This window comes from Centrocercus urophasianus, unplaced genomic scaffold, assembly GCF_019232065.1.
Source record: "Centrocercus urophasianus isolate 14NV4802_14NV808 unplaced genomic scaffold, USGS_Curo_1.0 seq_39, whole genome shotgun sequence".
Taxonomy (NCBI): Eukaryota; Metazoa; Chordata; class Aves; order Galliformes; family Phasianidae; genus Centrocercus; species Centrocercus urophasianus.
In genome coordinates, this window is record NW_024884966.1 from 4,599,713 (window position 1) to 4,626,130 (window position 26,418).

The 26,418-nt window shown below is 42.5% G+C and overlaps 1 protein-coding gene across 18 annotated transcripts in view; it reads right to left on the reverse strand.

Moving 5' to 3' along the window:
* The window catches only part of HMBOX1 (homeobox containing 1), a 113,898-nt gene that overhangs the window by 23,537 nt on the left and 63,943 nt on the right, over positions 1-26,418 (reverse strand). For all 18 annotated transcript variants that reach the window (XM_042832653.1, XM_042832647.1, XM_042832641.1 and 15 more), the window contains 2 exons: positions 16,953-17,063; positions 9,087-9,240 (listed from right to left, as the gene is read on the reverse strand). In XM_042832653.1, the coding sequence (XP_042688587.1) occupies positions 9,087-9,240; positions 16,953-17,063 (265 nt within the window). The remainder of the gene's footprint in view (positions 1-9,086; positions 9,241-16,952; positions 17,064-26,418) is intronic.

Below are 26,418 nucleotides of genomic sequence, written 5' to 3' on the forward strand. Positions count from 1 at the left end.
GTTTGGGTTGAAAGAGGCCTTAAAGCCCACCCAGACCAAACCCTGCTATGGGCCAAGGCATCTGCCAGCAACACAGACTGCCCAAAGCCCCATCCAGCCAGGCTCTGAGCACTGCCAGGAATAAACCATCCACATCTTCTCTGGGCAGCCTGTGCCAGAGCCTCATCACTCTCAAAGTGAACTTACGCCTTATATCTAATCTATCCTTTTATCTCTTGTCTAGTCAGTGCATGCCCTTGTAAGTACTTCACCATCTTTCCTGTAGGCCTTTTTTAGGTACTGGAAGGCTGCTAGAAGGTCTCCCCAGCACTTTCTCCAAGCTGAACGCCAGCTCTCGGCTGCCTCCATAGGAGAGGTATTCCAGCCCTCCAAGCAACCCTGTGGCCTCCCTGGGACCCACTCCAACAGATGCATGGCTTTCCTGTGCTGAGTGCCCCAGGCTGAAGCAGTACTCCATGTTGGATCTCACGAGGGCAGAGCAGAGGGAGTCAATCACCACCCTGACCTGCTGGTCATACTGCTCTGAATGCAGCCCAGGATATGGTTGGCTTTCTGAAGCACAGACACACAGCGTCGACTCTTGCTGAGCTTCTCATTCCACACATCCCCCAGTTCCTGCTCAGGGCTGCTCTCAATCCCTTCTCCACTCACTCTCTATTTGTGTTTGGGATTGCCCTGACCCAGCTGCAGAACCTTGCACTCACCTCTGTTTAACTGCACGAGGTTTGTGCAGGCCCACGCTTCCAGCCTGTCCAGGTCCTTCTGGATAGCAGATCCTTTCCTTCCAACGCACCGACTGCACCACTCAGCACTCAATCTCACTACCTATGTCACCATCAAAGATGTTGAATAGTACTGGTCCCAGTACTGAACTCTGTGGAAGACCACTCATCACTGGTCTTCACTTGGACACACTGCAACGTTGACCACAACTCTCTGAGCATGACCAGTCAAACCGTACATCCACCAAGTAGTCTGTCCATCAAATACACATCTCCTCAGTTAAGAGACAGGGATGTTGCTCAAAACAGTGTCAAATGCTTTGCACAAGCCCAGGCAGATGCTGACAGTTGCTCTTCCTTTATAAACCAAACCTGTAACCCCATTACAGTAGACCACCAAATTTTTCAGGCATGATTTGCCCTTAGTGAAGCCATTCTGGCTATCACCAACCACCTCTCTGTTTATCCTATGTCTTAGTGTAGTCTCCAGGAAGATCTGCTCAGTGATGCTGCTAGGCAGAGGTGAGACTGACTGGTCTGTAGTTCCCTGGGTCTTTCTTTATTTCCTTTTTAAAAACAGGGGTTGTGTTTCCATTTTCCAATCAGTGGTAACATCACTCTGGAAAAATGGTAATCAGTGCTGCTCCAGTCCCTTCTCACCTAACCCAGATCACTAAAAATTAAAATGCAGAATCACAGAAGTTCAGAGTTGTTGAGGTTGGAAGGCACCTCTGGAGGTCATCTGATCTAACCTTGCTACTTAAGCAGTGCTACTGAGAGCAGGTTGCCCAGCAAAAACAAAAAAAGGTCTAAAGAATGGTAATACACATTACTAGAGGCAAATAAAGAGACTTCATATGACAACAGTTAAGAGAAAGAATGTTTAGCTCAGAGAGGAGGTAAGAAGTACACTGACAGTAGTGTATCAGATGAATGATCATGGGAAGATAAATGCCATGTTTTTATTCTTTCAGAGATACTTGGGCAAAAGGGATCCCCAACTTTTCAAACACGTTTTAGCATATAAAATTAAACTAGGTATAATTAGCTCTCCCTAGGTACCCCAAAGACCTTTGCAGGACTCAGAAGGAATTACATATTTATGTGAATAATAAGAATGCCACAGCTGCAACAGCAGGATACTCTGAAAATCAGGATAAGGGAAAATTTTGTCTGCCGCTATAAGATTTGGAGCCACATGTGAATTAGCCACTGACCAGAGAGGAAGGTAAGAGAGAATGATAAACACTGTCATCATCATCACTTGTGTTATTGCTGAGCCTCTAAGCTTCAGCTGAGACAGAATTCCACAGTGTTAGGTGCAGTGCAGGGACCTCTTGTGCCAGAGAGAAAAGATAGAGCTGGAAAAGCTGCACAAGGACAAGATGGCTGCTCTTTGATGAGCCTGACCTGGGCTGATATTAAACAGCCCATCATTCAGTGTTCGTCAAGCATTCTATCACATACTCATGTTTTCCCAGAAGGAATTCAGGTGAAACTGAGGTTACCTGTACACCACCCCTCCCTACACAAGGCCTTGACACAGTTCTACAAACTGGTCACGTGCAATCAATGCAAGTGCAAAACAAGCAGCTGGGTGCTGCACTGGTTAAGAATCCAGAGATACACTCTGAAGTTGCCCCAGAAGGAGCCAACTGATGCTTTCAAAAACAATATGTTAAGAGAGCTCAGAGATCCTCTGATACATTGGTGATATCAGAGCCAGCAAAAATGACATTAGCCCACACGATACGCATCAATCATACTTTACTCAAAGCATTTGGGTACAAACAGATCTCTGATGCCAGTTGTACAAGAATTGCCATGATTGTATGAGAAGACAATGGTATGCCTTAGGATGAAATCCTGCTTTTCGCCTTCATGAGCAGGAGATGTAATACTGAAGCATCTACTGGCTCTGGACTGGAGACACTGGTACAGGTCAGACTGACAAGGCTCCCTTTACAAATGCTGATTTCAGTTATTTTGACCTTGGCAAAAAATAAATAAAAAAAAATATCTGGAGTCTGTTGCAAGGAATCGCCCCTCCCACAGATCTCTCTTTTTAATAGTAAAAAGAGAGAGAGAACAAAGATACAAAAAGCACCTGAGCTCCCTAAAGAAGAAAAGTAACTCATTAGCTGCTGAATCCTTCCAGACAGCAGTGCCTGGTGAGCACTTTGGACAGATATGCTAGTAGTACATTTTGCTGTGTGCTATCTGCCACACAACTGGGATTTGCTTACAGCTGATTAAAATAGGAAGCTTGCATATTATGCATATCTAAGAGGGAATGTAGCTTGATCTAATGCAAAATAAGAAAGATACTGACTGTGTAGCAAGCAGAAAATGGCTGCTCTTGCATTTTATGAAGACATACAGCACTGACCCTGAGTTGAACCTCTTGAACTTTCAGACAACAAAATGATTTTGTCTAAGTTGTAAAATGAAATTCACCAAATGCCTTTGCAGAAGTGCCTGTAGTCATGGATCTCAAAGCACTTCACAGGTATGAACAGAAAACGAAGATCCTAAAAAAAAAATAATAATTCCTTCCTTAGATCTCAGAGGACTTAATGCAGTTAAACCTCCCACTGTGACTTGCTGACTAACAAACACCTCAGAATAGAATAGAAAGAAAGTAATGTGAAGAAGTCATCCAGCACTTCCCTCTGCACTGAGATCAAGTGTATCAGAAAAACCCTGACAGGTTTTAGCTAATCTGTTCCAGAGAAAAATTCCACAGTTTTTATAGGTAACTTCAGTGCTCAACCACTCATAAAGCTAGGAAGTTTTGCCTAAGACCTAACACAAATCCTCCTTGGTAAGCCAAAGGTTATGGGCTTTGAGCTCCTTGCTCAGCCCTCTTCCTTTGGCTTGGCTCAGTGTTTTACAGTCGAGATCACCGAGCCACAGAGAAGTTCAGTATATCTGAGGGTCACACATGCAGCAACACATAACTCTCAGCACTCCCCACCTCTCAGCACTGGCTCAGAAAAGCCCAAGGAAGGCAAGCAGAATTTCCAAGCCCACTGATGGATGTTGTTACATTGATGAGAAACTGATGTTCTGTTTCTAACAATATACAAGCCTAATGGAAGAGACCAAAAGACATTACTTCCTGCTCTGTTGTCAGCTTGAAGAGGGAGAAACACAATGAATCCAAAACTTACATCTCCTCCAAAGCCTCACACAGGAAACTTAGATCCCCTATGGGGCTGGTATTAAGGTTCTGCTAGAAGACATAACTAAGAGTAATGGGATGAAATTAACTAAGAAAATTTCCTAACTGAATTTCAGGAGCTAATAGAGCTCTCATTTTCCCCAGGGAAGCTGTGGAAGCCCCAGCGCTCAGGAGAGCTGCAGTAATAGCGCTTTCACAATCGGAAGAATTTCTAATAACGCATGTCAGACCTGATATCACTCAGAGCCAGAACCATGCACAGGGCTCTGCCGGCTTGCTGGGACCGCTGCAGAAGTTGCTTCTTCAGGGGGATGGCCAGCAAAAATCCAAGGACACTGCTTTAACAACACCAGTGCAACTGCCAGCACAACTGTGCTTTCAGCCGGAGCAGGAGCTCATCTAAGTCAAACCAAAAGACAAAACTGACATGCAAACAGAATCATGGAAAATCTGTAAGGTTTCTTTTGGTAAGCCTTCCCTTCCCTTCACTCTCAGTCATGCATACCTGTCATTTGCCCTGAACCAGCTCTGGCATGCCCTCATTGCACAGCAAGCTGAATCAATTCACAAAAATGGAGGGGGAAACACTGTTGTTATTTTTTTTGAACCAAGTTGAATTGGCAGGTATTTCCATCCGACAGAAACACATCTGGCACAATGCAGGATGGCAGGAGCAAGGAAACGGAGGAGGAGGAATTGAGAAGGGTGATGAGACAGGATAACACCTAAAGGATGAGATGGTGACAAACTGTTAATTCAGCTCAGCTATATCATGAAACCATACCCTCAGTATCTTAGGAAATCTAAACTAATTTCTTTTATGAATAAAGCTGCCTCGGATCACAAAGCCAAGTGAAGCACCTGACTCCATTTTGCCTTTTATGCAATGGGGATAATAGGTATCAGTATCATCTGCTGCCTTTAATTTTAATACATCTTTACGAAAGGATGCTTCAAGAGCAAAGTAAAGTATTACAATTAAAAGAACACAAGCAATCGAACCAAATAACCTTCAACCAGAAAGAAAAGCCCCTCCTTTCTAGATAAACTGAAATACTTCAACTAATGGATTATTCATGTTGTCTAGAGCACAATCTATAGTTATTTTAATTTTTGGATAAAGCATATACTTAAAAAAGCCAACAATACTCAGGCCCTCCCTCCCATCAGGCTTTAGTGGCACTTAACAAGAGTGCCTCAAAATGGGTGTATTGCCATCGATCCTGCTGCTGATCTCAGATCATTCTTCAGTAACAATTTGCCTGAAAGAAAAGATAAACTTCAGCTGCAACATACGATTAGAGAAGCACAAATAACTTAAAGAAAAAAGACAGACAAGATGACAGTTTCATTAGAAGAAGAAAAAAAACCCTAAGGGGATTTTCAGTTTCATAGTTCTAATGAGAGGGGTTGAAAAAGAGGTAAAGCAGAGGAAAAGAAAATCTTTAGGACAAGATGTAATGCAGAACAACACGAATCTGAACCAGCAACAGACTTTCAAGTTTAACCTCAGGTTTGAACAGAAAGGACTGCTGAAGTCTTAGCTCTATTCCCAAAGGAGGGTAAAGCCACACGACATCACCGCTCACAAAACTCAGCATATTTCACGAGTAGGAGGCTCAAGAAGAGAACAGGTCAAGGTTGATATCACTAGCGCAGCAGTGAGAGGGAGCTTGCACTGCAGTTGTCTGAACCACACCTAGTCTGAAGTTAAATATAGAACTTCACTTTCTGGAACTATTGCTCCTCTTCACCTTCAGAACATAAATATTCGGAGCAATATTTGGGGAGAAAAAAAGAAGAAAAAAAGCAGAGAGAGGGAGAACAAGACCTTCTGGATCTATTGTCCGAAATCTAAGCCCAGCGAGTAATAAACTACCCTGGGAGAACTTCCAAAAGAGCAGTAAAGACTGGAGAATTGAATTACAGAGACCGCAAGCACTATTCTGGAAATCCAGTGTAAACCAATTAGTTTCTTTAATACACATACCCCACAAAAAGACACTTAGGCACATCAGATACTTCAATATATGTGCTGGCCTAACTGTAATCTTAATTATGATATTGCTGCCAACATGATATAATTAATTGCGTTGGAATTATTGTGGATTTGCGTTTTGAAAAGTCCTCGCCTTTCTTATTCAGTACATGGGACAAATCCTGACTTGTTCAGTGCATTTTTGGTTGGGGAACTTGTCATTTTTACAATCACATTCAGATTGTTTCCTTGAAGTGCTCTCAGCTTTGATACACTGACTTTTAGCAACCGCATTTCATCCCAACCAACTCTAAGTCAATAGCACATACCACAATTAACTCACACAGCAGCCCAAGACTTTGATCCTCACCAAAGCCTGTTTTGCTGCTTCACAGCAACATTTCAAAAGCGTACAAGAAAAAGTAGCTTTGCATCGCCTACACAAGAGTTCCCATTAATGTCTAGATTCAGCCCTCTTATCATTAGGCACTGAAATAAATCACTGAAGTAGGTGTTGTTGCTCTCTTGTACCTAGGAGAAAGGTGCAGGACTCGTCATGAGCTGCATCAGTGTGATGGAATTGCCTTCTGGATCCCTACTTCTCATTGCTGACTAGCCAGAAAGCCCAGGTGAACAAACACTTTACAGAGAGACCCAAAAAGGCAGCTCAAAACGAGGTGCCTAAATCCCTGCATGCACCAACAGCACATTAAGATGCTGCAGGACATACAAATGCAGCATAATGAAACATGCATTTAATTAAGGAATATGGCCCATTAAAGTGAGTAAGATGCCTTCGCTCACAGTCAAAACTTAATCCTTGAGAGGAAAATGCAAATTCCAGCTGAATGGCCCCGGTCCACACTCAATGCCAAACACTGGTTTGTGGGCCAAATGACGATTCCTGACCCTATGGCATCAAGCAAACCTCATCTGCTTGGGTGAGACAGCTGGAATCTGGTTACCCTCATGCTGGCTGGTGCTATGAGTCACCTTACTGAAGAGCCTGGAGGACTTTGGTGACTTGGAAGTGAAGTTAGTCAGCCTCTTCATAGGGCTCCCAAGTGAGTGTTTTTCTCCCATCATTTCAAACTTGTCACATAAAACATCTTTAAGCTCAGCTAAGCCCATGAGCATCTAGCAGTTAAACAACCATATTCCAAACTTGTCTTTGTTTTATTGCCATACAAAGCTTTTACCACAGTTAGTTCACTGTATTCTTGCCTCTAGGTAAAAACTCTTGGCCATGCTTTCGAGTACCCCTACATAACATCGTGAAATTCAGTGTTTGTAGGGACCCAGCAAGGGTTTTGCAAATTATTTTTAAAGCCAGGATGAAGGAAACATGGCAGAAGCCTCCATTTAATTAACCAAAAAACAATAAAACCCCTGCAGAAGAGACCTTACAGAGAGCAAAATAAGACGCAGTGAACAAAACCAAGAGTGGCTAAAAGAAGAAAGAGTAATACAAAATTAGATCAGGTGATTACATATCTGCATACAGTACCTGATGATTTCCAATGTCAGTGCTGACTTGCTTCCTTCAGTATACAAAAGGAAACCTTTCTAACAGACGTATATCAAACCACTGCAGCTCATCTGACTTCAGTGACAGCGTCACAGCAGGGACTGGATTTAGGAGAGGAGGAGTGGAGGAGGAAAGAACTTCCTTAACCATCTCCTTCTGCTCTGATTCCACAGCACCTCGTGTAAGGGAGCCTAAAGCACTATCATAATGCAAACAGCAAATAATAGTCGGCAGGAAAACACCCACGGCCAAGATAGCTGTAATTCCACCTCAAAGCAAGCAAATATTTTACACACAAGTTAACAAGAGGATGGCATGGCCTTAAAGGTATACAGAGCTGTAACATTTCTGTAATCCTTCACATGGCAATCAGGACAGCCATACAAGCATTTTGAAGTACCAAACATTGTTCCCACACTGCAGAGGGGGACACATCAGGTAAATGCCAACCCCTCTGCTAGCAGGACATTACACTAGATGGGTGTAGCAAAGCAGAATAGATTTTAAACATTTACATTATTTTCTTAGGGGAAATATTCAGCCAAAGCTGTGCAGTACAGTGCCAGCACAGACTACAGAAACAGTTACTGGCCTCAGCCCTGCAAAGCTGCTGTGACGGCCTGCAGCCTCACCCACAGATGTTCAGCTCAGTATTTTGGTATTAGGTAAGGCAGATGTAGACACCCTCCTGATTCTAATCAGTTCCAAAGACCCTCCTGCAAATAAGAGGAAGGAGCAGCAGTAAAGACATGGCAGAAGCACGTCCTAAAAACCCAACGGCCAAGGATTCAATGGATTTGCAAACTAGTGTGGAATGTAGTGTGTAAAGAACATCATCCAGTGCTTTCATGTAAAGGAGGTTCTTTATGCTCCTGGAGAGAAGAAAAGTCCTCCCAGTCATTTAGCCTTTATCAGAATTCAACATTCATCCCTAAACTATGTTTGAGTTCAGTAGACCTTCATTATTATACGATGTTACCCATAAAAGAGAGATTATTGTAAGAAAAGGGAAGGGAAAAGCACATAGGCAGCAAGGAGACCTGGCTCAGAGAGTGCTTCGTCTCTGCAGGAGTGAAGAGTAGGGAGCTCTAATGATCACCTACCACTCTGCATATGTATTTGAAATATCCACTTTGCTCTGTACTGTTCCCAGTTCACGTAAAAAGGTTGTAAGAGCCTTTTTGGATAGGAAATCTATTGCTTGTTAAGGCAAAGTTCTGCATCCTGTACAATTACAGTGCTGCTGAAATGCCAGTACCAAATGTAAAATAACTTGAAACATTACGAGACTAAACCAGGAAAGTGGGAAGGAGAAATGTAGAGTATAAAGAGTGTGCAGAACTCCACCGAGAGAGGCAGGACCAGATTGGATGGAAAGGTTTCTGCAAAAGAAAAGCATGAACTGAATGAACACCAATGCTCTCACCGTGAGCAATGGGAAAGACTCCTTAGCAGCTACAAAATATAATAGTGTCCAGAGGAGTACAGCACTTTTCAAAAACAAAAACAAGAGAAGGGCTGAAATAGCTCCTACTACTCTATTATGTGGAATTACAATTAACGCTTATTGGCGTGTGCCATTCTGAAGTACACCCATGAAAACGAAGCTAGCAGGAAAAAAGGATATTTGCGTTGGCTTTAAGTGCCCCTCTCCAGAGCCCCAAAATGACATACCTTTCCATAACAGCCAGGCATTCCTTTCTCCATGTGAACCGACTGCCTCGCCGTAGTCTGAAGGTCCCAGAGGTAGCTGTGACTGGGGGAGGTGTCTGTCTCCATTCTGGCTCTTCTATTGGGATGGGAGCTGGTCGCATGCTTAACGTAGCCCCTAGGGATAATAAACACTGCGTTTCCTAGTGGACTAAAAATCATGCCCATTTCCTCACTCCTGCTTGTGGAAAAAAAGACAAGACAGATGATGAAACCATTCAAACTAAATAGTAAAGCATCATCAAAAAAAGACACCTTGAGGACATACAAAGCCAGCTAGAGTTCCCATTCCCAGCCAGAGAAGTACCAGGTACCCACAGAAATCTAAGGATGACATAACTGAGCTTGTTGCCTTTGTTGAAGCCACTCTGGAAATGCTGCCTTGTCTTCATCAAGTGTCATAAACAAGGGAGGAGCTGTGCCACAACTGATCTTTATTTAGGCTGTGCTGCTACCACTTCGGCCACAAAATGGGAAATAATAATCAACTGTACAGCAATCAGTGTAAGTTTATCCCCCAAGATATTCTGACGTGGCTGAAGAGCCAAGGAAACACTTGAAATCGCTCCACAGGTAGAAGCACACGCAGTGACCTGTGCAAACATGGGCGCCTGAGTGCCAGGCTGACTGCAGAAGTCACTGAAAGCAGATTAGTATCACATCTTTCCACTTCGGCCCCCCATCTATGGATATATTTCTCCTTTCAAGAAGCCTGAGCTGGAAAGCATCAAGAGAGAGATGAGACCTGGCACAGTGCCTTTAGGAAAAGCCCTTTGAAACTTACCCGAATCCTTGCACAACAGCCTCTCAGTTAATAAATCAAGATAAATCAAAACACAGAGACCAATCTTTCATACAGCCCTGGGTTAGGGGCATTTCTATGTGAAACAGGGGATGCTCTGAGAGACTTGTGCTCAGCAGCTACCCCTGGAGGGAATGAAGAAAGAGCTGCTCTTACATGGAAAAAATACATATATAAATCATATGAAAAGCTAAATCATCACCCATATCCCACAAGCACCCTAAGCACAAATGGATCTCATGCATTCTAAAAGCCTGGTGTTTTTTTTCCCCCCCAAGAGTAGCAAGTGGCATCGCTCACACGAGGAATGTGCTACTCTGTGCATGTAAAAGCAGGGCTGGGACAGGAGAGGCCTCTGGGTCTTGCTCGGATTGCTCAGAACGGTCAGGATTTTATCACAGAACCATACAGTTTTAGTAAAACAACACCTCTCATTATTCTATAACACAGTTAAAGGGGTTAAGGGAACTTAAGAGTTTTCCAATAAGCAAATTCCTACAGTAAAAACCAAGGAATTAGCTATTTATGCATTTGGCTGTGCTGCTTTGCAGAAATGCCCAATGCCTATTTTCCTTACTGGCACAGGGAGCAGAGCCCACAAACACAGACTTTTCCCAGGAGAAGCCTACAGGAAGTGAACCCCACCACCCCTGCCCTGTGTGTACAAGGACAGTGATTCCTGCCAATTCCCAATTACTTCATTTTACTGACACATGAAATGTTTCCTATGTTGCCAACTCTTGTGGAGGCCATTGCAAGGAGAGTTCCTTATCTACTCTCTAATCCTTGCACCATTTGAGGTCTGGGTCAGTATCAGGTTGCTGGGCTTTAAATACTTCTCCACAATTAAAATATAAATATTATTCATTCATTTAAAAGAGTCTGGGGAGAATGGGACAAGGAATTAGCTCTCCCTGCACTGCCTTAGCAATGTATTGTCCCCACCTAAGGATTTCATTTGTATGTTCTCAAGAAAAAGGGGGAATATGGAAATATCACTGATGCCTAACAGAAAGAGATGCAGAGCAATTACATCAGTGATTTTGTACATCAGATTTTGCAGACAAAGGCTGAAAAAAACATCAGGGTTTAAAGCATGAGTTTACTCCTGCTGCTGCCATGTTCACTTACTGAATTTTTATTTACTTTTTTTTTGTTTCTTCAGTAGCCTTCCCATCAATTTACCTATTAATTTACCCATTTCTCTTTTCTACAAGGTAACGTCAATATCAGCTGCTGATATGGGAGAAGCATGCTGTGCATTACAAGCAAGTACACAACCCCTGTTTTTGCACACGAAGAGAGACAGAAGCACCTGAATGCATGCAGAGGCACAAGATGTGCTGGGATTTATCTGTCAGAGTGAAAGTGGTGGATACGAGCACTGCTGCTGCATTTGGTAAGACAACTTGAGCTTTGTTTCATGTCCTGCAATTAAGTGAGCACTTTGGGATCCCATTTATTCTGCTCTTCCAAAGTTTCATTGCAATCTTCTCTCAGACCAGCTTCACTTCTTTGCAACTTATTTTCCATCCCAGCTGCCATTTCAGAATCTTTTCACAAGCTCCTCAAACAGCTTCTAAGAAGTGAAGCTTCTCTCTTCTGCAGAACAAGCAGAGCAAATGTAAGAAATTTCTGTCTTGGTACATGCATCAAAAAGCAAGAACCTGTAAGTGGTGTAGAGGTGAATCAACTGGGAAGAACTCCTCTCAGGGAGAAAAAGGAAAAGTGCCATCTCACCACTTGCACTTCTTGCAGCAACACAGAGCTACCTCTATACTGAAAGCTTCTCATGGCAAAGGCCTTCCTTCTCTCTGCATGTCCCAAACACTACTCTGAAGGAAGAGAGCTGCTCTTAAAAGCATCACATGCAATTGCTGATCCACATCCCATCTCTCACAGAGGCTCTGCAGTACAAGAGTGATGCACAGAATGGCTGGAGCCAGCCTCAGGGCATCTCCCAGCTCCAAGAAACCATTTACCAGCAAGTCTCTGCAACAAGTACCTACTGTATATTACACTGATAAGAAGAGATGTCATGCTTCATTTTTAGCCAGACTGACCTGAGAGCACATAATAAACACCTTCCAGTTACTCCTGAGCCAAACTAGATTTGAATCAGCAGCCTGCACACCAAAACGTTCCTTACAGGACTCATTGCTTGGCTGGGAAGGATCAGAGCAGGACTGCTGAAGCTCTGTAAAACAGTAAATCACCAACAGTGCATTTCGAGTATGAATCCCATGGGATATCCAGCCTCTGTTGTTTCGGTTGGGTGTTTGGTTGTTCAGTTTCTTTTCATATGTTTTTCAGACATAGCTGAAGAAGAACTGCTATGGGAGTAACACAAGAGAGATTACATCTTGGTAATAACTACCTTTCTTTTTCCCTTTTGCTCAAGAAGGAAAAGCACAAGATGACCACAGCTACCTTCCTGTTACAGAGGACTAGCTGAAAGAAAGCATGCAGGCTAACTGGAGGCAGTCTGTAACCATCTGCAACTCCAACACACTATTTCTAGGAGACAGCTTCAGGTTACAGGGCACAGAGGCAAAAGAAATGCTCAAGTTGCTCCATAACAAGCCTTCCACATTGCTCAAGACCCAGTGCCAGCCAAACTAATCAAGCTAACTATCAGCATAAAAAGAAGTATTTATTTATTTAAAAGCCAGGGGCTCTAAAAAAAATAATCAGAACATTACAGGACTCAATGCACTCATACACTAGCTTCTGAAACATATATTATTTATCTGCTGCCAAAATGCTCGTGGCCCTCTACAAAACACAAGAGATGTGGTGCCTGTCCAAAAAACTCCATATCTAAATGGAAAGTATCCCTATTAATTGGTTTAAAGTCCTTTCAAACACCAGTATTTAGCAATGACTTCTTCCCCTCAACAAAAAACTGCCTTTCACCCTAATTGGCAACTGCTTCCAGAAGAAATTACACTCACTAATACATTGGAGTTTGCAGCTATGCTATTAAGTTTGACATTACTCATACCAGGAAAACATTGATCAAGAAGTCAAGAAGTTTTTAAGTAAGATTATTGCCTACAGCAGAAAGGTTTTTTTTGTGATCTCTGAACATTTACAGCATTCGTATCTGCTGTTGCCTGAACAATGCTCTTTAATATATTCAACAGTGGGATTGAGTGCACTCTCAGCAAGTTTGCAGATGACAGCACGCTGTGTGGTACGGTCAACATGCCCAAGGGATGGGATGCCATGCAAAGAGATCTAGACAAGCTGAGCAGTGGGCCCAGGTGAACCTCATGAGGTTCAATAAATCCAAGTGTAAGGTTCTGCACCTGGATCATAGCAACTCCCACTGTCAGTACAAGCTGGGGGACGTAAGGATAGAGCACAGCCGTGTAAAAGGACTGGTGGATGGCAAGCTGGACATGAGCCAGCAATGTGCCCTTGCAGCCCAGAAAACCAACCAGGGCTGCATCCTAACAAGGGTGGCCAGCATGGGCAGCAGCTGCTCTGTGCTGGTGAGGCCTCACCTGGAGCACTGCATTCAGTTGTGGAATCTTCAGTACATGGACCTGCTGGAGTGCATCCAGAGAAGGGCCACAAAAACGATGGGACTGAACAGCTCTCCCATGAGGACAGGTTGAGCTGGGGCTGTCAGTCTGGACAAGAGAAGGCTTCAGGGAGACCTGAGAGTGGCCTTGTATCTAAAGGTGGTTCATAAGAACGAAGGGGCAGACTCTTCAGCATGGTTTGTTGTGATAGGACAAGGGGAAACTGCTTCAAACTAAAAGAGGTGGGATTTAGACTGGATATAAGGAAGAAGCTTTTTACAATAAGAGAGGTGGCCCCGTCCTTGGAGATATTCAAGGCCAGGATGGACCATCCTCTTAACATCCTGATCAAGCTATAGGTGTCCCTGTTCACTGCAGCAGATTTTGACTAGATGACTTTTAAGGATCCCTTCCAACTCAAAATATCCCGTGATTCTATGAACTGCCACCAAAGACAGGAGAAGTACAGTAACTGTCCATGCAAACAGGCAATCAGAAGCAAGAAAACAACAGGCAGCATATTCTAGAGTCCAAAGCAAACTGCCAAGTAACAAAAGTGATGGAATTACTGAGTGTCTTCGGTACAGGAGTAACATCTAGCCACGTCTCAAAATCACCCTGATGCTCCACAACACAAATTTCTCAGGTTAGCAGATGCAAGACTACCTGTGGATGATTTAAAGCATTATGTACTACTGTCACGTACTTGAAAAATGAAAATGATGCATTAACAAGTTATTTTCTGTTTCTTGTATTTTTTGAAATTCCTGGCTGGGTGCAGTATATGAGTGAAGTACGTGACAGTCCCTTTTGTGAGGGACTATAGGGAAGGCAAACAACTCATGCCTTGGGAACAATCTCATCTTTACCTGATAAGTGGGACTTAGGAGCAAAGGCAAAATCACTTGCTAAAAGTTGTACAGAAAACTAGCAGAGCCAAGGAAAGACTGCAAGTCTGCCAAGTGATCTCTAGTCCTTCCCCCAGAAAGCAGCTTTTCTTTCTTTACAGTTCACAAACTGATTGTATTGGGTGCCCTGGGTGCTTCAAAACTGTTTCAATTGTAAGTGAAAATTATCTTCCTTTTACTACACTAATGAATTCAGTCAGAAAATGAACTTAGTTTGGAGACCCCCAGCGTTAAACACAAGGATTAAAGAACTGATAAACCAAACGTTCCAAAGACCTCCTTTTGCCCACTTTGCCCACTCAAACACAAACGTGCTCCCGTGCAGAGGGACCCAAATCTATGCCTCAAAGAAGAAGGTCCAAGATTTTGTTCTCAGTAGCTGCAGTCATTAAAAAAATGAGATAACAGAAAGCCAATTTTCACTTCTTCATAAGACAACAAATAGAAAAAAAGTTCATGCCACTCATTTAATGACTTCAGTTTTTATCAGAGGAGGGCACTCTTTTGCCAAGAGTGAGTAGGACTGCTGTGACCACTTCTGTACAAATATGGCAATTATTTTCTCCTTTTCAGATTCTAATGAAAGCAGCTGAATGGTCTGGGAATTACAGGATACTGTATCAGCGTCCAAACTTCAGCTCCAAATTGGTTCTATTAATAGCAATTTAAATCCAGGATGCTTCGGACAAGGTTGGTTATCTTCCCTAATAAACTGTATACACTTGCACATATGCATGGTAATTATCTCTTGCCCGACCAGCCTGACCTGCAATCTAGTAGATGGCAATAATAGAAATAAGTGGATGATCCCAAAATAAACAATCACATTTTCCTCAAGCAGACTTTTCCAACAGCCACAGGAAAACTAAGCTTCCCCACCCCTTACCTCAACCTCTAAAAATAAAACAAACGTTATCTGGTTCTGAAGGGAATTTAAATGCAGCCAAATAGTCTCCTGGCATAGGCAGAGGAGGCATTCTGCCTTTTACACTTCTTGAAAATGCTGCACAAGATCTCTTATTTGAAAACAAGGTAAAATGCAAACAACCACTCTTAAATTTTCCCATGTGTGTATAAAGAAAAGCGAACAAGAACTCGGCAACACTGTGCATTAGTAACACAGAAGCTAACATCAATTCAATTACATTTAAGCTACACTTCTCTAGCCTGAAAGGACAAAAAGATGTAAGCTTGTGGATAAAAAGAGAGAAGGAAGTATGAGAGCCAAGTTTGACAGCTCTTATTTTGGTGCAGAATACCAGAATACTATTTCCTAAACAGCTCCAAATGATACTGGAAAGAAAAGATGCAAGGACAGAAAAATCCATGCGATAGTTTTCACTGCTAGAGGCATTTATTTCTTCATTATTTTCTTCTGTTTAAATGCACCTTCCAAAAAAGCTATGGCTTTCTCTGCTATTTTGAAGGTAATATGTTCCCTAAAAGGGAAATAAGTGGCTGAGAGTTGCTTCACATGGTACAACATGAGGCTTCCAAAGAAGCTGGTAGCAAAAGGCTGCATTCAATACCTTTGCTGACCCTGGGTATCACAACTCCAAATACTATGAAAAATCTAAGGCCACTTAGGGATCCCTGCAGCCTGTTAGAACCTCAAGCCCTTGGCACATTCATTCCTTAAAACAGCTTTTAGATGCTTAACAGAAAGGACAGGCTCAACAACAGCTTCAATCTCACCCAACTTTAGGCTAAAATATTCTCAGGTCAGTTGACAGCCAGGGCCTCCTGATTTACAGCTTACACACAAAGCAAAAGTGATGAGAATCTGTTTTCGTTGAAATTCTTTTCAGTAGAATTTTGGATGTTCAAGTTCATATTCGAGAGGCTACATCTTAAATTTCTTAAACAATTACACAGTTAATTTAATCCTGCCAAATTAAATGAATAAAAAAGCAATTAAACGTAAATATTTTGTTCTTTCCAATAAGACTATTGAAGGGAAGCTAAAAACTGTAGTCAAACAAAATCTATAGAGAAAAACAACACAAGGAAATGCATTCAACTGTGATTTTGAAGATTATTTGTTAAAGACAATGAAGAGCTTTATTTCTCATTATATATTAAAGATCTATTTCGAGATTTGAAGAAGGAGGTGGAATTTGAGAGAGACATCTCCATTTAATCACTGTAACTATCCACACATCTCATCCGTGAGCTTCAGCTACAACTCAAAACCTCTGAAGTTATCCCAGCTAAGATGTACACATCTGCTCTAACTTCATATTACAGCCACTATTAGTGGTTTCTCCTTGTTCACTTTGAAGAGCCTCAACACCTATTTTATGTCGTCTGATGATAACACTACAGAGTGCACTTCTCATTCCCAGAGCTAGCCAGGGATGGGAGGACAGGGCAAGCAACCACAACCAGGAAGCTGGACAGGCCGCTATGGGTGAGTCGGTCCTACATCTGTTGCTGCAAACAAAACACAGACCAATTCCTAAGAAACCAGTCAGAGGAAATACCTCATCAGTATACCACCAAGTGAATAACCAGTGATAATCCAAACCAGTGACAAAAGGCTTTTTTCATACATCAAATGGTAGGAGATGTTTAGGCTAGATGCGTTTACCAGGATTTGTCTTCTCAAGCTGGTACCATCTGTAAAATGCCCTTTTCTTTTGTTCACTCAAGTCTGACCCCTGTTGCAAAAGCCAATGTGAGATCCGGCTCTGACTGATACCTGTAGAAAACAAAAAAAGAGAGAAAGAAGAACAGAAAACTTGTTCTTTTAAAATATTTAAACCGGTTTATATACTAATAAAAGGTGTTGTCTTACAAAGCCTGGAAATTTGCTGCTAATATTTCAACCACAGAAAACAGAGGGAGTTCAAGCTTCCTCCCCTATCCCTAGCTGCTTTACCTTCTTGTTTTTTGCAGCCTTACTCAAGATACATCCTGGGATCAGCACAGTCGGTCTACAAAGCAAGAAGAGCACACACTGGGAAGCCAAATCTACTACTTTCTGAATTGTCCCATTCCAAACCACAGCTTCCTCGGTTCTTAAATTTCTCCATCTGTGAAACAGGAACAAGTCCCTTACCCACCATCATATATAGGAGATGATACTTTGGAGATCATTATCATTCAAGGCTTGAATAAAAAGGGAGATAAACACAGAAACACTTTATGTGATATAGATCAAATCACCCCAGAAATGCAGCAAGCCAGCTATCAGCTGCTATAACAACAGCAAGGAAACAAAACAGAAAGAGCAGCTGCCTGTCAGCAAAGCAAAGCAGGACTCAGGCCCTACATACCCAGGAAGGATTAGGGACAGAAAGACTTCTAAGAAAATAGTAAAAGGCAAAAAAAAAAAACCCTGGAAATTGATACTGTTATTTCCAAAGCGTGACACTGAATGAAGGATCAACACAGAAAGGGAAAAGCAGTCATTGGGAGGAAGAGGTTTAACGGTGCAGTAGGAGGGGAACTAAAAATAACAAAACCAACTTGGTGAAGGACTGCGGCAGTAACTGCTGGTAGGATTCCTTGTGCTCTCCGGCTGTCAGGAAGGATTAACAGCACAGAGACTGTCCCAGGAATTCAGCTTTCAGGAGGTGCTCCAAGTCACAGCACACTGCTGCACTCCACCTGTGCAACACCTGCTTGGTGATAATGCTCAGGCAGGTAGAAAGCTGGCTTTCACACAGAAATCCAACCACCTCTCCCCCCATGAGATGCATGCAGGTTTTAGAAGATCTCATATTTAACTCATGAAAACAACCCCCTGCAGTTTTATCACTTCTAATAAGGGGTTTTTATTATGCTTCCTTTGTACTGAACGTGGAATTGAGCCGACTTCAGAATGATTTAACTCAGATCGTAGGTGTTGTATTCGAGCACATTTAGTCCAATCAGTTTTTCAAAATCTCAGGGCTTACTCTCTCAACCATTCTTTATTAGACTGAAGCCCTGAGCCTGTGGAATTTAAATTGCCCTGTGGAAAAGGGATAGGTTTGTTTTGTTTTGAGTACAGAAGCTTACTGCCATTCAACAGAACTCTGTGGTTTGGTTTGGTTTCCTGTACATCTACTGATGATCTTAACACCCGAGTCCATGTCCCGTGTCTGAAAGAGCTCTGAAACAACTGGCAAGGTCAAAAGCTGATCATCCCCAGAGCACATGTCAGGTATATAACTGAGTTTATACTAGCACAGAAGTGGAACTGCTCAACCTAACACAAACTAATATTCTAGCAATTAGCTATGGAAACACATATGCCAATACAACAAAATAAATTAGTATCAGTTGTAAAGTTCTCTGGCCCAAAACGAAATCTAGATGCCTGACTGTCATGTAAGGGACCAAGTTTTGAAAATTTGCAGCTTTCCATTTTCTGTTATGATTTATAAAAGCCATTTCCTTAACACAGTGCTGTAGGGCACAAATGGTTGTGTCTCACTGCTTCTGGATGCATGGCTCCTATTAATCAATGGGTTGAAGCGCCATTAATTTCCTTGTTTACCACAGTCCACTTACACTTATTGCAATGAATCAGTGTCTGTTGGATGTTTGCAAAACAACATAAGGCATAAGATAAAAATTATAAATTGAGATTATCTTCAATAAGAGCAATGAAAAATCCAAATTCTGCCCCAGAGGTTCCGTGACACTGCCATGAGGTGGTACAGATATGAGCCACCTCAGGCAAAGCAAAGGAGCAGGAGCCAAACGATTCAAGCTGTGCACGGCTGTGCACACATTTGACTCCTTGTGAGTTCTCTCATAAAGTCATTTCCGTAAAAAGGGCTTTGTACAGGACATTGAGATGTACGAATTCAAAGCCTGCACTATAAATTCTCAATACATTATTGACAATGGTATCTCACTGATGGCACTGCAGTCCATAGCATTTCTTGCATTAGTGAAAAGCTCATAGCCAATTTTGTTCTTTGGCCAGGAGACTTCTATAGCGATGCTGCAAACCCAGATCATGTGCATGAAGTGTGGCTTAGGCAGCAGATCTTACTTCTGTTCATAGGAATGCAGACCACTCCAAGTCACTTCACACCCCATTTTCTATCAGTCTTTTCTGGTTTTATTTATTTATTCTCTTTCCCTTTTTCAGAGACAGAATAAAAGCTGAACTCCTTAAAGGTTCCCTCTACCTACAGCACTCCTAGAACCATAGAATCACTCAAGTTGGAAAAGTCCTTAAAGATCATTGAGTTTAACCACAACCTAACCATCCTACCTAAATCTAACAGCCCTCCTCTAAATCACGTCCCTGAGCACCACATCCAAACGGATTTTAAACACATCCAGGGATGCTGACTCAACCACCTCCCTGGGCAGCCCATTGCAGTGCTTCACAACCCTTTCTGTAAAGAAGTGTTTGCTGATATCCAGCCTAAACTTACCCTGGCACAACTTGAGGCCATTCCCCTCGGCCTGTCACCTGTCACCAGTGAGAAGAGACCAGCCCCGCTCTGCTGTAAGCACCTTTCAGGTATTGAAAGAGAGCAGTAATGCCTCCCCTCAGCCTCCTTTTCCCCAGACTGAACAGCCCCACTTCCTTCAGTCCCTCCTCACAGGCCATATTCTCCAAGCCCTTCACCAGCCTTGTTGCCCCTCTTTGGACCTGCTCCAGCACCTCAGTGTCCTTTCTGTCCTGAGTGCCCAAAACTGAACACAGCACTCGAGGTGAGGCCTCGCCAGTGCTGAGTACAGGGCAGGATCACTTCCCCAGTCCTGCTCACCACTCCATTCCTGCTCCAAGCCAGGATGCCATTGGCCTTCTTGGCCACTGGGCACACTGCTGGCTCCTACTCAGCCGACTGCCCATCTGCACACCAAGGTCCCCTTCCATCAGGCAGCTTTCCAGCCACTCCTCCCCAAGCCTGTAGGGTTGCCTGGAGTCGTTGTGACCAAAATGCAGGACCCGGCACTTGGCCCTACTGAAACTCATGCAGTTAACCTTGGCCCAATCAATCTAGCCCATCCAGGTCCCTCTATAGTGCCCTTCTCCCCTCAGGCAGATCAACACTCCCTCCCAACTTGGTGTCATCTGCAAACTTACTGAGGGTGCTCTCAATCCCTCATCAAGATCAATAATAAAGATGTCAAATAGAAGCAGCCCCAGTACCGAGCCCTGGGGGACCCTGTTCATGGCCAGCCACCATTGGATTTAACTCCATTGACGACAATTCTTTGGGCCCGGCCATCCAGACAGCATTTCACCCAGCAGAGCGTACACCCATCCAAACTGTGGGCTGCCACATATATGTATATAAGTATTATATGTAAGACCCCGTTCCTGGAGGTGTTCAAGGCCAGGTTGGATGGGGCCCTGGACAGTCTGGTCTAGTAGTAGATGTGGAGGTTGGTGGCCCTGCCTGTGGTGTAGGGGTTGGAGATCCACGATCCTTGAGGTCTCCCTTCCAACCCGAGCCGTTCTGTGATTCTGATCTATTTTCCATGTATTCATCAGTTCAGTTTAGAGGCTCCAGAATCATACATGCCAATTCAAGGTCACACGCAAAGTCGATAACAGAAGAACTGATCCAGATTGTCTCCTAGATCTTAGCACAGTGTTTTAATCACAAACCCATCCTTCACCCCTTTCAATTAAAAGAAGTCACATTAGAATTTCTTGCATCTCAAATAGATTTTGCACAGTTGACTCATAGGACAGTGACTAGTACCACCACCAGCGCCATCCTGTCACATAGGCTGTAATCACGCTACTTTAGGAAATTGCACTGGCAGGAAAAAAGAAATCATCCTGCTGCCAGAAGCAGATTAATGAAAGAAGATCTCTGGAGTACTGAAAATCCAGCTGTCTGGAGGAAATTCACCCTCAAAGTGAAACATGGACCTCAACGAAGACTGACATCCTCTGGGCTCAGGATCAGCAGGGACAAGAACACTCTGTAAAGAGCACAACTAGCTCACTCACTGCAAAGAGTAAAGGAAGACTGGTAATCACAAAGGATTACAGCAAATCAAATGATGATCTCTTGCGTCACACATCACTCCTTCCCACAGCAGGTTACAATTCATAAGTATAAACTAAATGGAGATGACAGTACAAGCTTGCTCCTCTGGGCATGCCCGTTATCTCCTAAACAAATCATACATGAAAGATTTTTTCCTTACATATAATTAAAAGGAATGTCTAAATGTGTCATTCAGAGAAGGCAATTGATACCTGCGGTACAAATCCACCAGTAACCCTCACAACTGCTATTCATTAAGTCTTTAAGTAACTGTTTTTCACCTTCACGTACCGATTTGTTCAGTGACTCTACTTTGCATTTCTTTAATGTTTCTTTCAGGAGAGATTTTTAGAAGCACCTGGAATACATCAGATTTGGAGAGGCAATAACTGGCAGCGTCTTAATTCTCCTGTTTGAGAGCAAAATCCTACATTCATATAGCACATGCTTGCAAAGGACGTGTACCAATTGAAGAGATTAGCCAATGCTTCTTTGCAGAGAATCTGCAAAGATCAAAACCATTAAAAAAACAAATCTTTCCATGAGTTTTCAGGAGAAAATGCTAGTTTCGCCTCCGATGATCAGTAATTTTCTGAGTTTTCTTCACACTGAACTAGTTCAATCACATTTGGTCTGTATTTGTGATTTGCTTGGCACCCCTGAGCGTAAGTTCCAAGCATTAGGAGATGTCAGAGGCTGTTCTCCACTGCATTAGGTGCTCTGCGGATTTAGCACAACACAAAGCGGAGTCCTGGGGATCTCACATCAATTAAGACAGAGACAGAAGGACAAGGCTGAATCATACACACAGAATAATCAGGAAGGTCAGCAGAACCACGCACTGGAAAGCTCTATTTGTGGTACGTTTTTCAAAAAAACAAACAACAAAAAAAACACCTGACCTCTGCATTTATCATTATTTATTATTATTTTTCACACGTGATGGCTTGGTTTTTGTGGCACCAATCTAAGGACTGAGAACTGTGAATTCAAATTCCTGCTCTACCACTGACTGCTTCCACTGTGACCTCAGGAAAGTACAGATTTCTGTTCCTTCATTCCTCTCTATGTGTAAAAAAATGGAAAAGTCAACACTTCCAAAGCTTGCAAAGGCATCATCCATCAAAGCATTTGGGTTGGCTGCAAAGGGCCCATCTATGAGTACTCCTCCCTCTGTCCTTTGCAACAGAAAGGTGTCAGTTTCTGAACACATCTCCCCCATTCTCCACCTACATTTGGAGAACACATCAAGGGACAGCATCTCCAAACAAGCGTTTGACTTCCTACTTTGTGCCCACAAACCGTTCTGGTGATAACTAAAACAAATTGCACTACATGACTTCAAATTACTGTTTGTAAAAAGCTGGCACCTCACCTGCCACATGTAGGGCTAAATCCCTACCCCAAGTGAGCTGCAGCTATGTTAAAAGGAGCTTCAAAAAACAAGATAGGAAATTCAGCAGGAACTATTATTAGCTCCTGTTTATACTGTCATTTTTCTTATCGGTAGGAGATTATTTATACAGAGCCCAACCCAAGTGCTTCTTGTTTATCTTATTACAGACACCATTAAAAAAGTTTCTATAAAAAGCAGCTCCTGTATTTAGGACCAGCACTAATAAGTGTTATGCTAAGTTTTTGCTTCTTATCAATCATTTCTTTATTTCCAAGTCACCATTTAATATCCTGATGTTACTATTTTCCGATCTGCTCTCTTTTCTCAGTACACAAGGCAGCCCTGTAGAATGTCTTCCAGGTTTAATTTTCCTTGTCAGATTCATTATCTAAATGACTTGAGAAGTTTCTGGTAATTTTATAAAGACTAAGAGAGCCTAAAAAATTGTTCTACTGCAACAGCTGACTTTAACCTTCAGCTCTGCGTCTCCCTCTTACAAATCCTTGGCCTCCCTCACTTCCCACCCCCTCTCAGTGCAGCACAAGAAAAACAAAAGGAGCAGCAGTTTACCACTGCATTGGCTGCAATTGAAAGCCTGCTCAGTAGCAGCCCTCAGTAGTAAGACTGTGGTTGATATAGGAATGCATAACCTTTATGTGCACTGCAATACTTGAATTGAGATGAGAAAAAGAAAGGTTTTTTTCAAGAATTCACAAAATCAGTCAAAAGTGAAGTCTGAAATTGCAGAAGTTGCATTGGAGGTTCCTGCTCCAAGAATAGAAAGATGACAAGATAGAATGGGGACAAACAGGATTGTAAGCACAGGGTAAGCAATTCAGCAGCTCTACTTCATGACCTGCAATTCAAAGATATACAAATACATTGTTTTAACAAATGCTTATCACTTACGTGTCCAGTTAAGACAATATCATACCCAGTAAGAAGTAAGAAAAAGTAAGATTTCAGTTTCCTAGCTTGAGGTCTAATGCCACTGAACAGTTACTCTTTTCTTTCTCCCCTCCCATTACACAAATAAGCAGAATTTTTAAAATAGCATAGGAATAGGTAGAGACTGAAGGGAGTAAGACCACAGCACAGGCAGCTGGGTCAAACAGCTCCTCCTGGACAGAGCCAGCCATGGATTTTTCATTTCATTTGTTTCTTGCCTTTCTTCCCAAGGCAGAAGTGATGAATGATAAAAGCTGAGGCCGTAGCATTCTGCATTTATTTCAAGTGCCAAACAAATGATTTCCAGCTGATGGAGGGTGGTAGCGGCTGGGGAAGTCAAATACAGCCAACATCTGAATTGCAGCTATGTTTGTATTTAAATGAATGGTGATGAATGATGCCTGGGGCTGGAAAGGAGTCCAATCACCCAGACTGAGCAGCATTCTGAAGAGGTATCACTTCCTAGAGTCCTTCCCTATGTCATCTGTTAGTGGCCACTCTTTGAATTTTATTTATCTAGTTTTCTCTTATTTACTAAATAATTAGCAAACCAGCTTTACCAGTAAGACTAAGTCTGTAAACACTGAGATGGGACCACATGTATGGATATGGTCCTAATATTTGGGACCATACATTCTGCAAAGCATCATGCTAGCCTGCCCAAATTCCTTTTCTGAAGAACCAAAAGGGGTTTCCAAACCTTCTTTGGGAGACTGCATCACAGCTGAACTGGGGAAGGAAGATGGATACATCCGAAGAACACAAAAGTCAACTAGCATTCACCAGGTCTAAGACCAGTCTGGAAATGAGAGCCCTGGGACACATGCTTTCCATTCTGGGTCTCTGTCCTGAGATATTTTCAGCCACCCTTCACTGTTACGTGCCTTTGAAAGGAAGCTGATGTTTCCCCCGTTAGTGCTGAGTACACACTTTAATCCAGTCCCTTCAATCTCCTTGAGACTATTCCTTTCAGATAAGCCATAACTAAGTACTTAATAGCGGCACGTAAGTGCTACACATCTGCATACACAAGGCTAAGGGTTACTTTTAAAATGAACCAGCTCCTAATGACCTTCCTAGTAAGACCAGGAAGAGAACACTGCTCAGCTGCAAAGGGCAGCAGGAGGAAGGTCCGTGCGTCGTAACACAGCACAGGCCTTACAGCTATCTTTGCTTAAGAAAAGTGCATCAAGTTCAAAATATCACTTTATTTTCTTATTTGAAAGGTCCATTGGTCAGCTGCAAAAAAATATAGCCGTTCAGCCTTTAGAGCTACCTGGGGTGCCATTGATTTCATGTGAAAACAAGACGACAGTGCCGTTAGGTCAATCTCTGTTCTGTCTGGCAGGACAAGACATCGAGCAATAGCAAAGAGTGCAGGATGAGGATGGAAGGATCAGCGTGACCAGGAGTGAAGAGATCCATCTTGACTTTGCTACAGCCTGCCTGGGTACTGAGATATGCACCGAGATGTAGGCAAACAGATCAGTTCTTTTTAGTGATACAGACTACCTTAGATCTGGCATGGAAATTCTTCTTTAACTGCATGCAATAGTCTAACTGACAAAAAAAAGTGCTGCTTTCTTTTGGAAATATTATCCTGCCGCATTTTTTTTTTCCTCTTTAAAACACCTCTATTGAAGAAGGAGGGTAAGTTTGACTTACTCAGGCTCAGAGGCTCTGTTCTGGAGTCAGGAATTTTTCTGTTGCTTGCCCTCATAATAAACTATACAGGAGGTTAATATAGAAATAAGCCATTCCAAGGCCATATTCAGGCAAGAACTTCACAGAGGTATCGGACCGACCCACAAACTGCCCACAGTTCAGGTCCAATTCAACTAAGAAGACTTAGCATTACTAATGCTAACATCTGGTAAGGCTAGTAACATTCCTTAGAGTGGTACAACATGTTAATTTTGTACAAGTAATTTGCCCAAGATCACAGATGTGGAAGGAATTCCTGGCTCCATGGCTCCAGTACCCATTTCTGCCTGCCTACCTCAACTGCTAGCACACACAGTGTCTGCAAACCCAGATCTCCCAGGCAGATGGGTCCTCATGACATTTCAAACGCTGGAAATACCATAAAAGAACAACTTCCCTCCTGTTGGTTTGGCATTCCTAGTCAGCAAGGAACCTTAGAAAGGATCCATTCCAACATCTTTAATCCAGCTTGGTTTTAAAAATGAATAGATGTGACAGATACAATACGGGATTGATCTGTTTATTTTTGAAGTAGAACTGATAACACACAAATAGAATAAGTGGTATCAATGCTTACTTGTCCTGAACGCAAAAGAGAGAATGTAAAAGGTAAGGGGTTAAAACAGACCAAAAAAGCCCAGAACACCCTACTACTCCTTCTAGTAAAATCTAAGCTAAAATAGTCATCCCTCGATCTCACAACTCACTTTCACTGTTTGTGGAGACAAGCAATTGAAAAACTTCAAAACTATCACAAAACGAATGCTGGATGGAGTGATATCAGTTATAGCTGTGTCTCCAGATTTCTCATATGCATTTTATAATACAAATATGTATTATTCATATCTCTATACACAGAGATGCAGATATGTATCTATTTACTACATTCAACAAACAATTTAGGAATTAAGGAAAATGGTTTCATTTTAAAGATAAAAACTTTGGGCTTATTATAATGCTGTAAAATAAAATCTGCTAGCACAAGCCACAAGAAAAAAGGAAAAAAAGAACAAGTGATTCACTGGGGAAGTTCCATGATGTGCGGGACA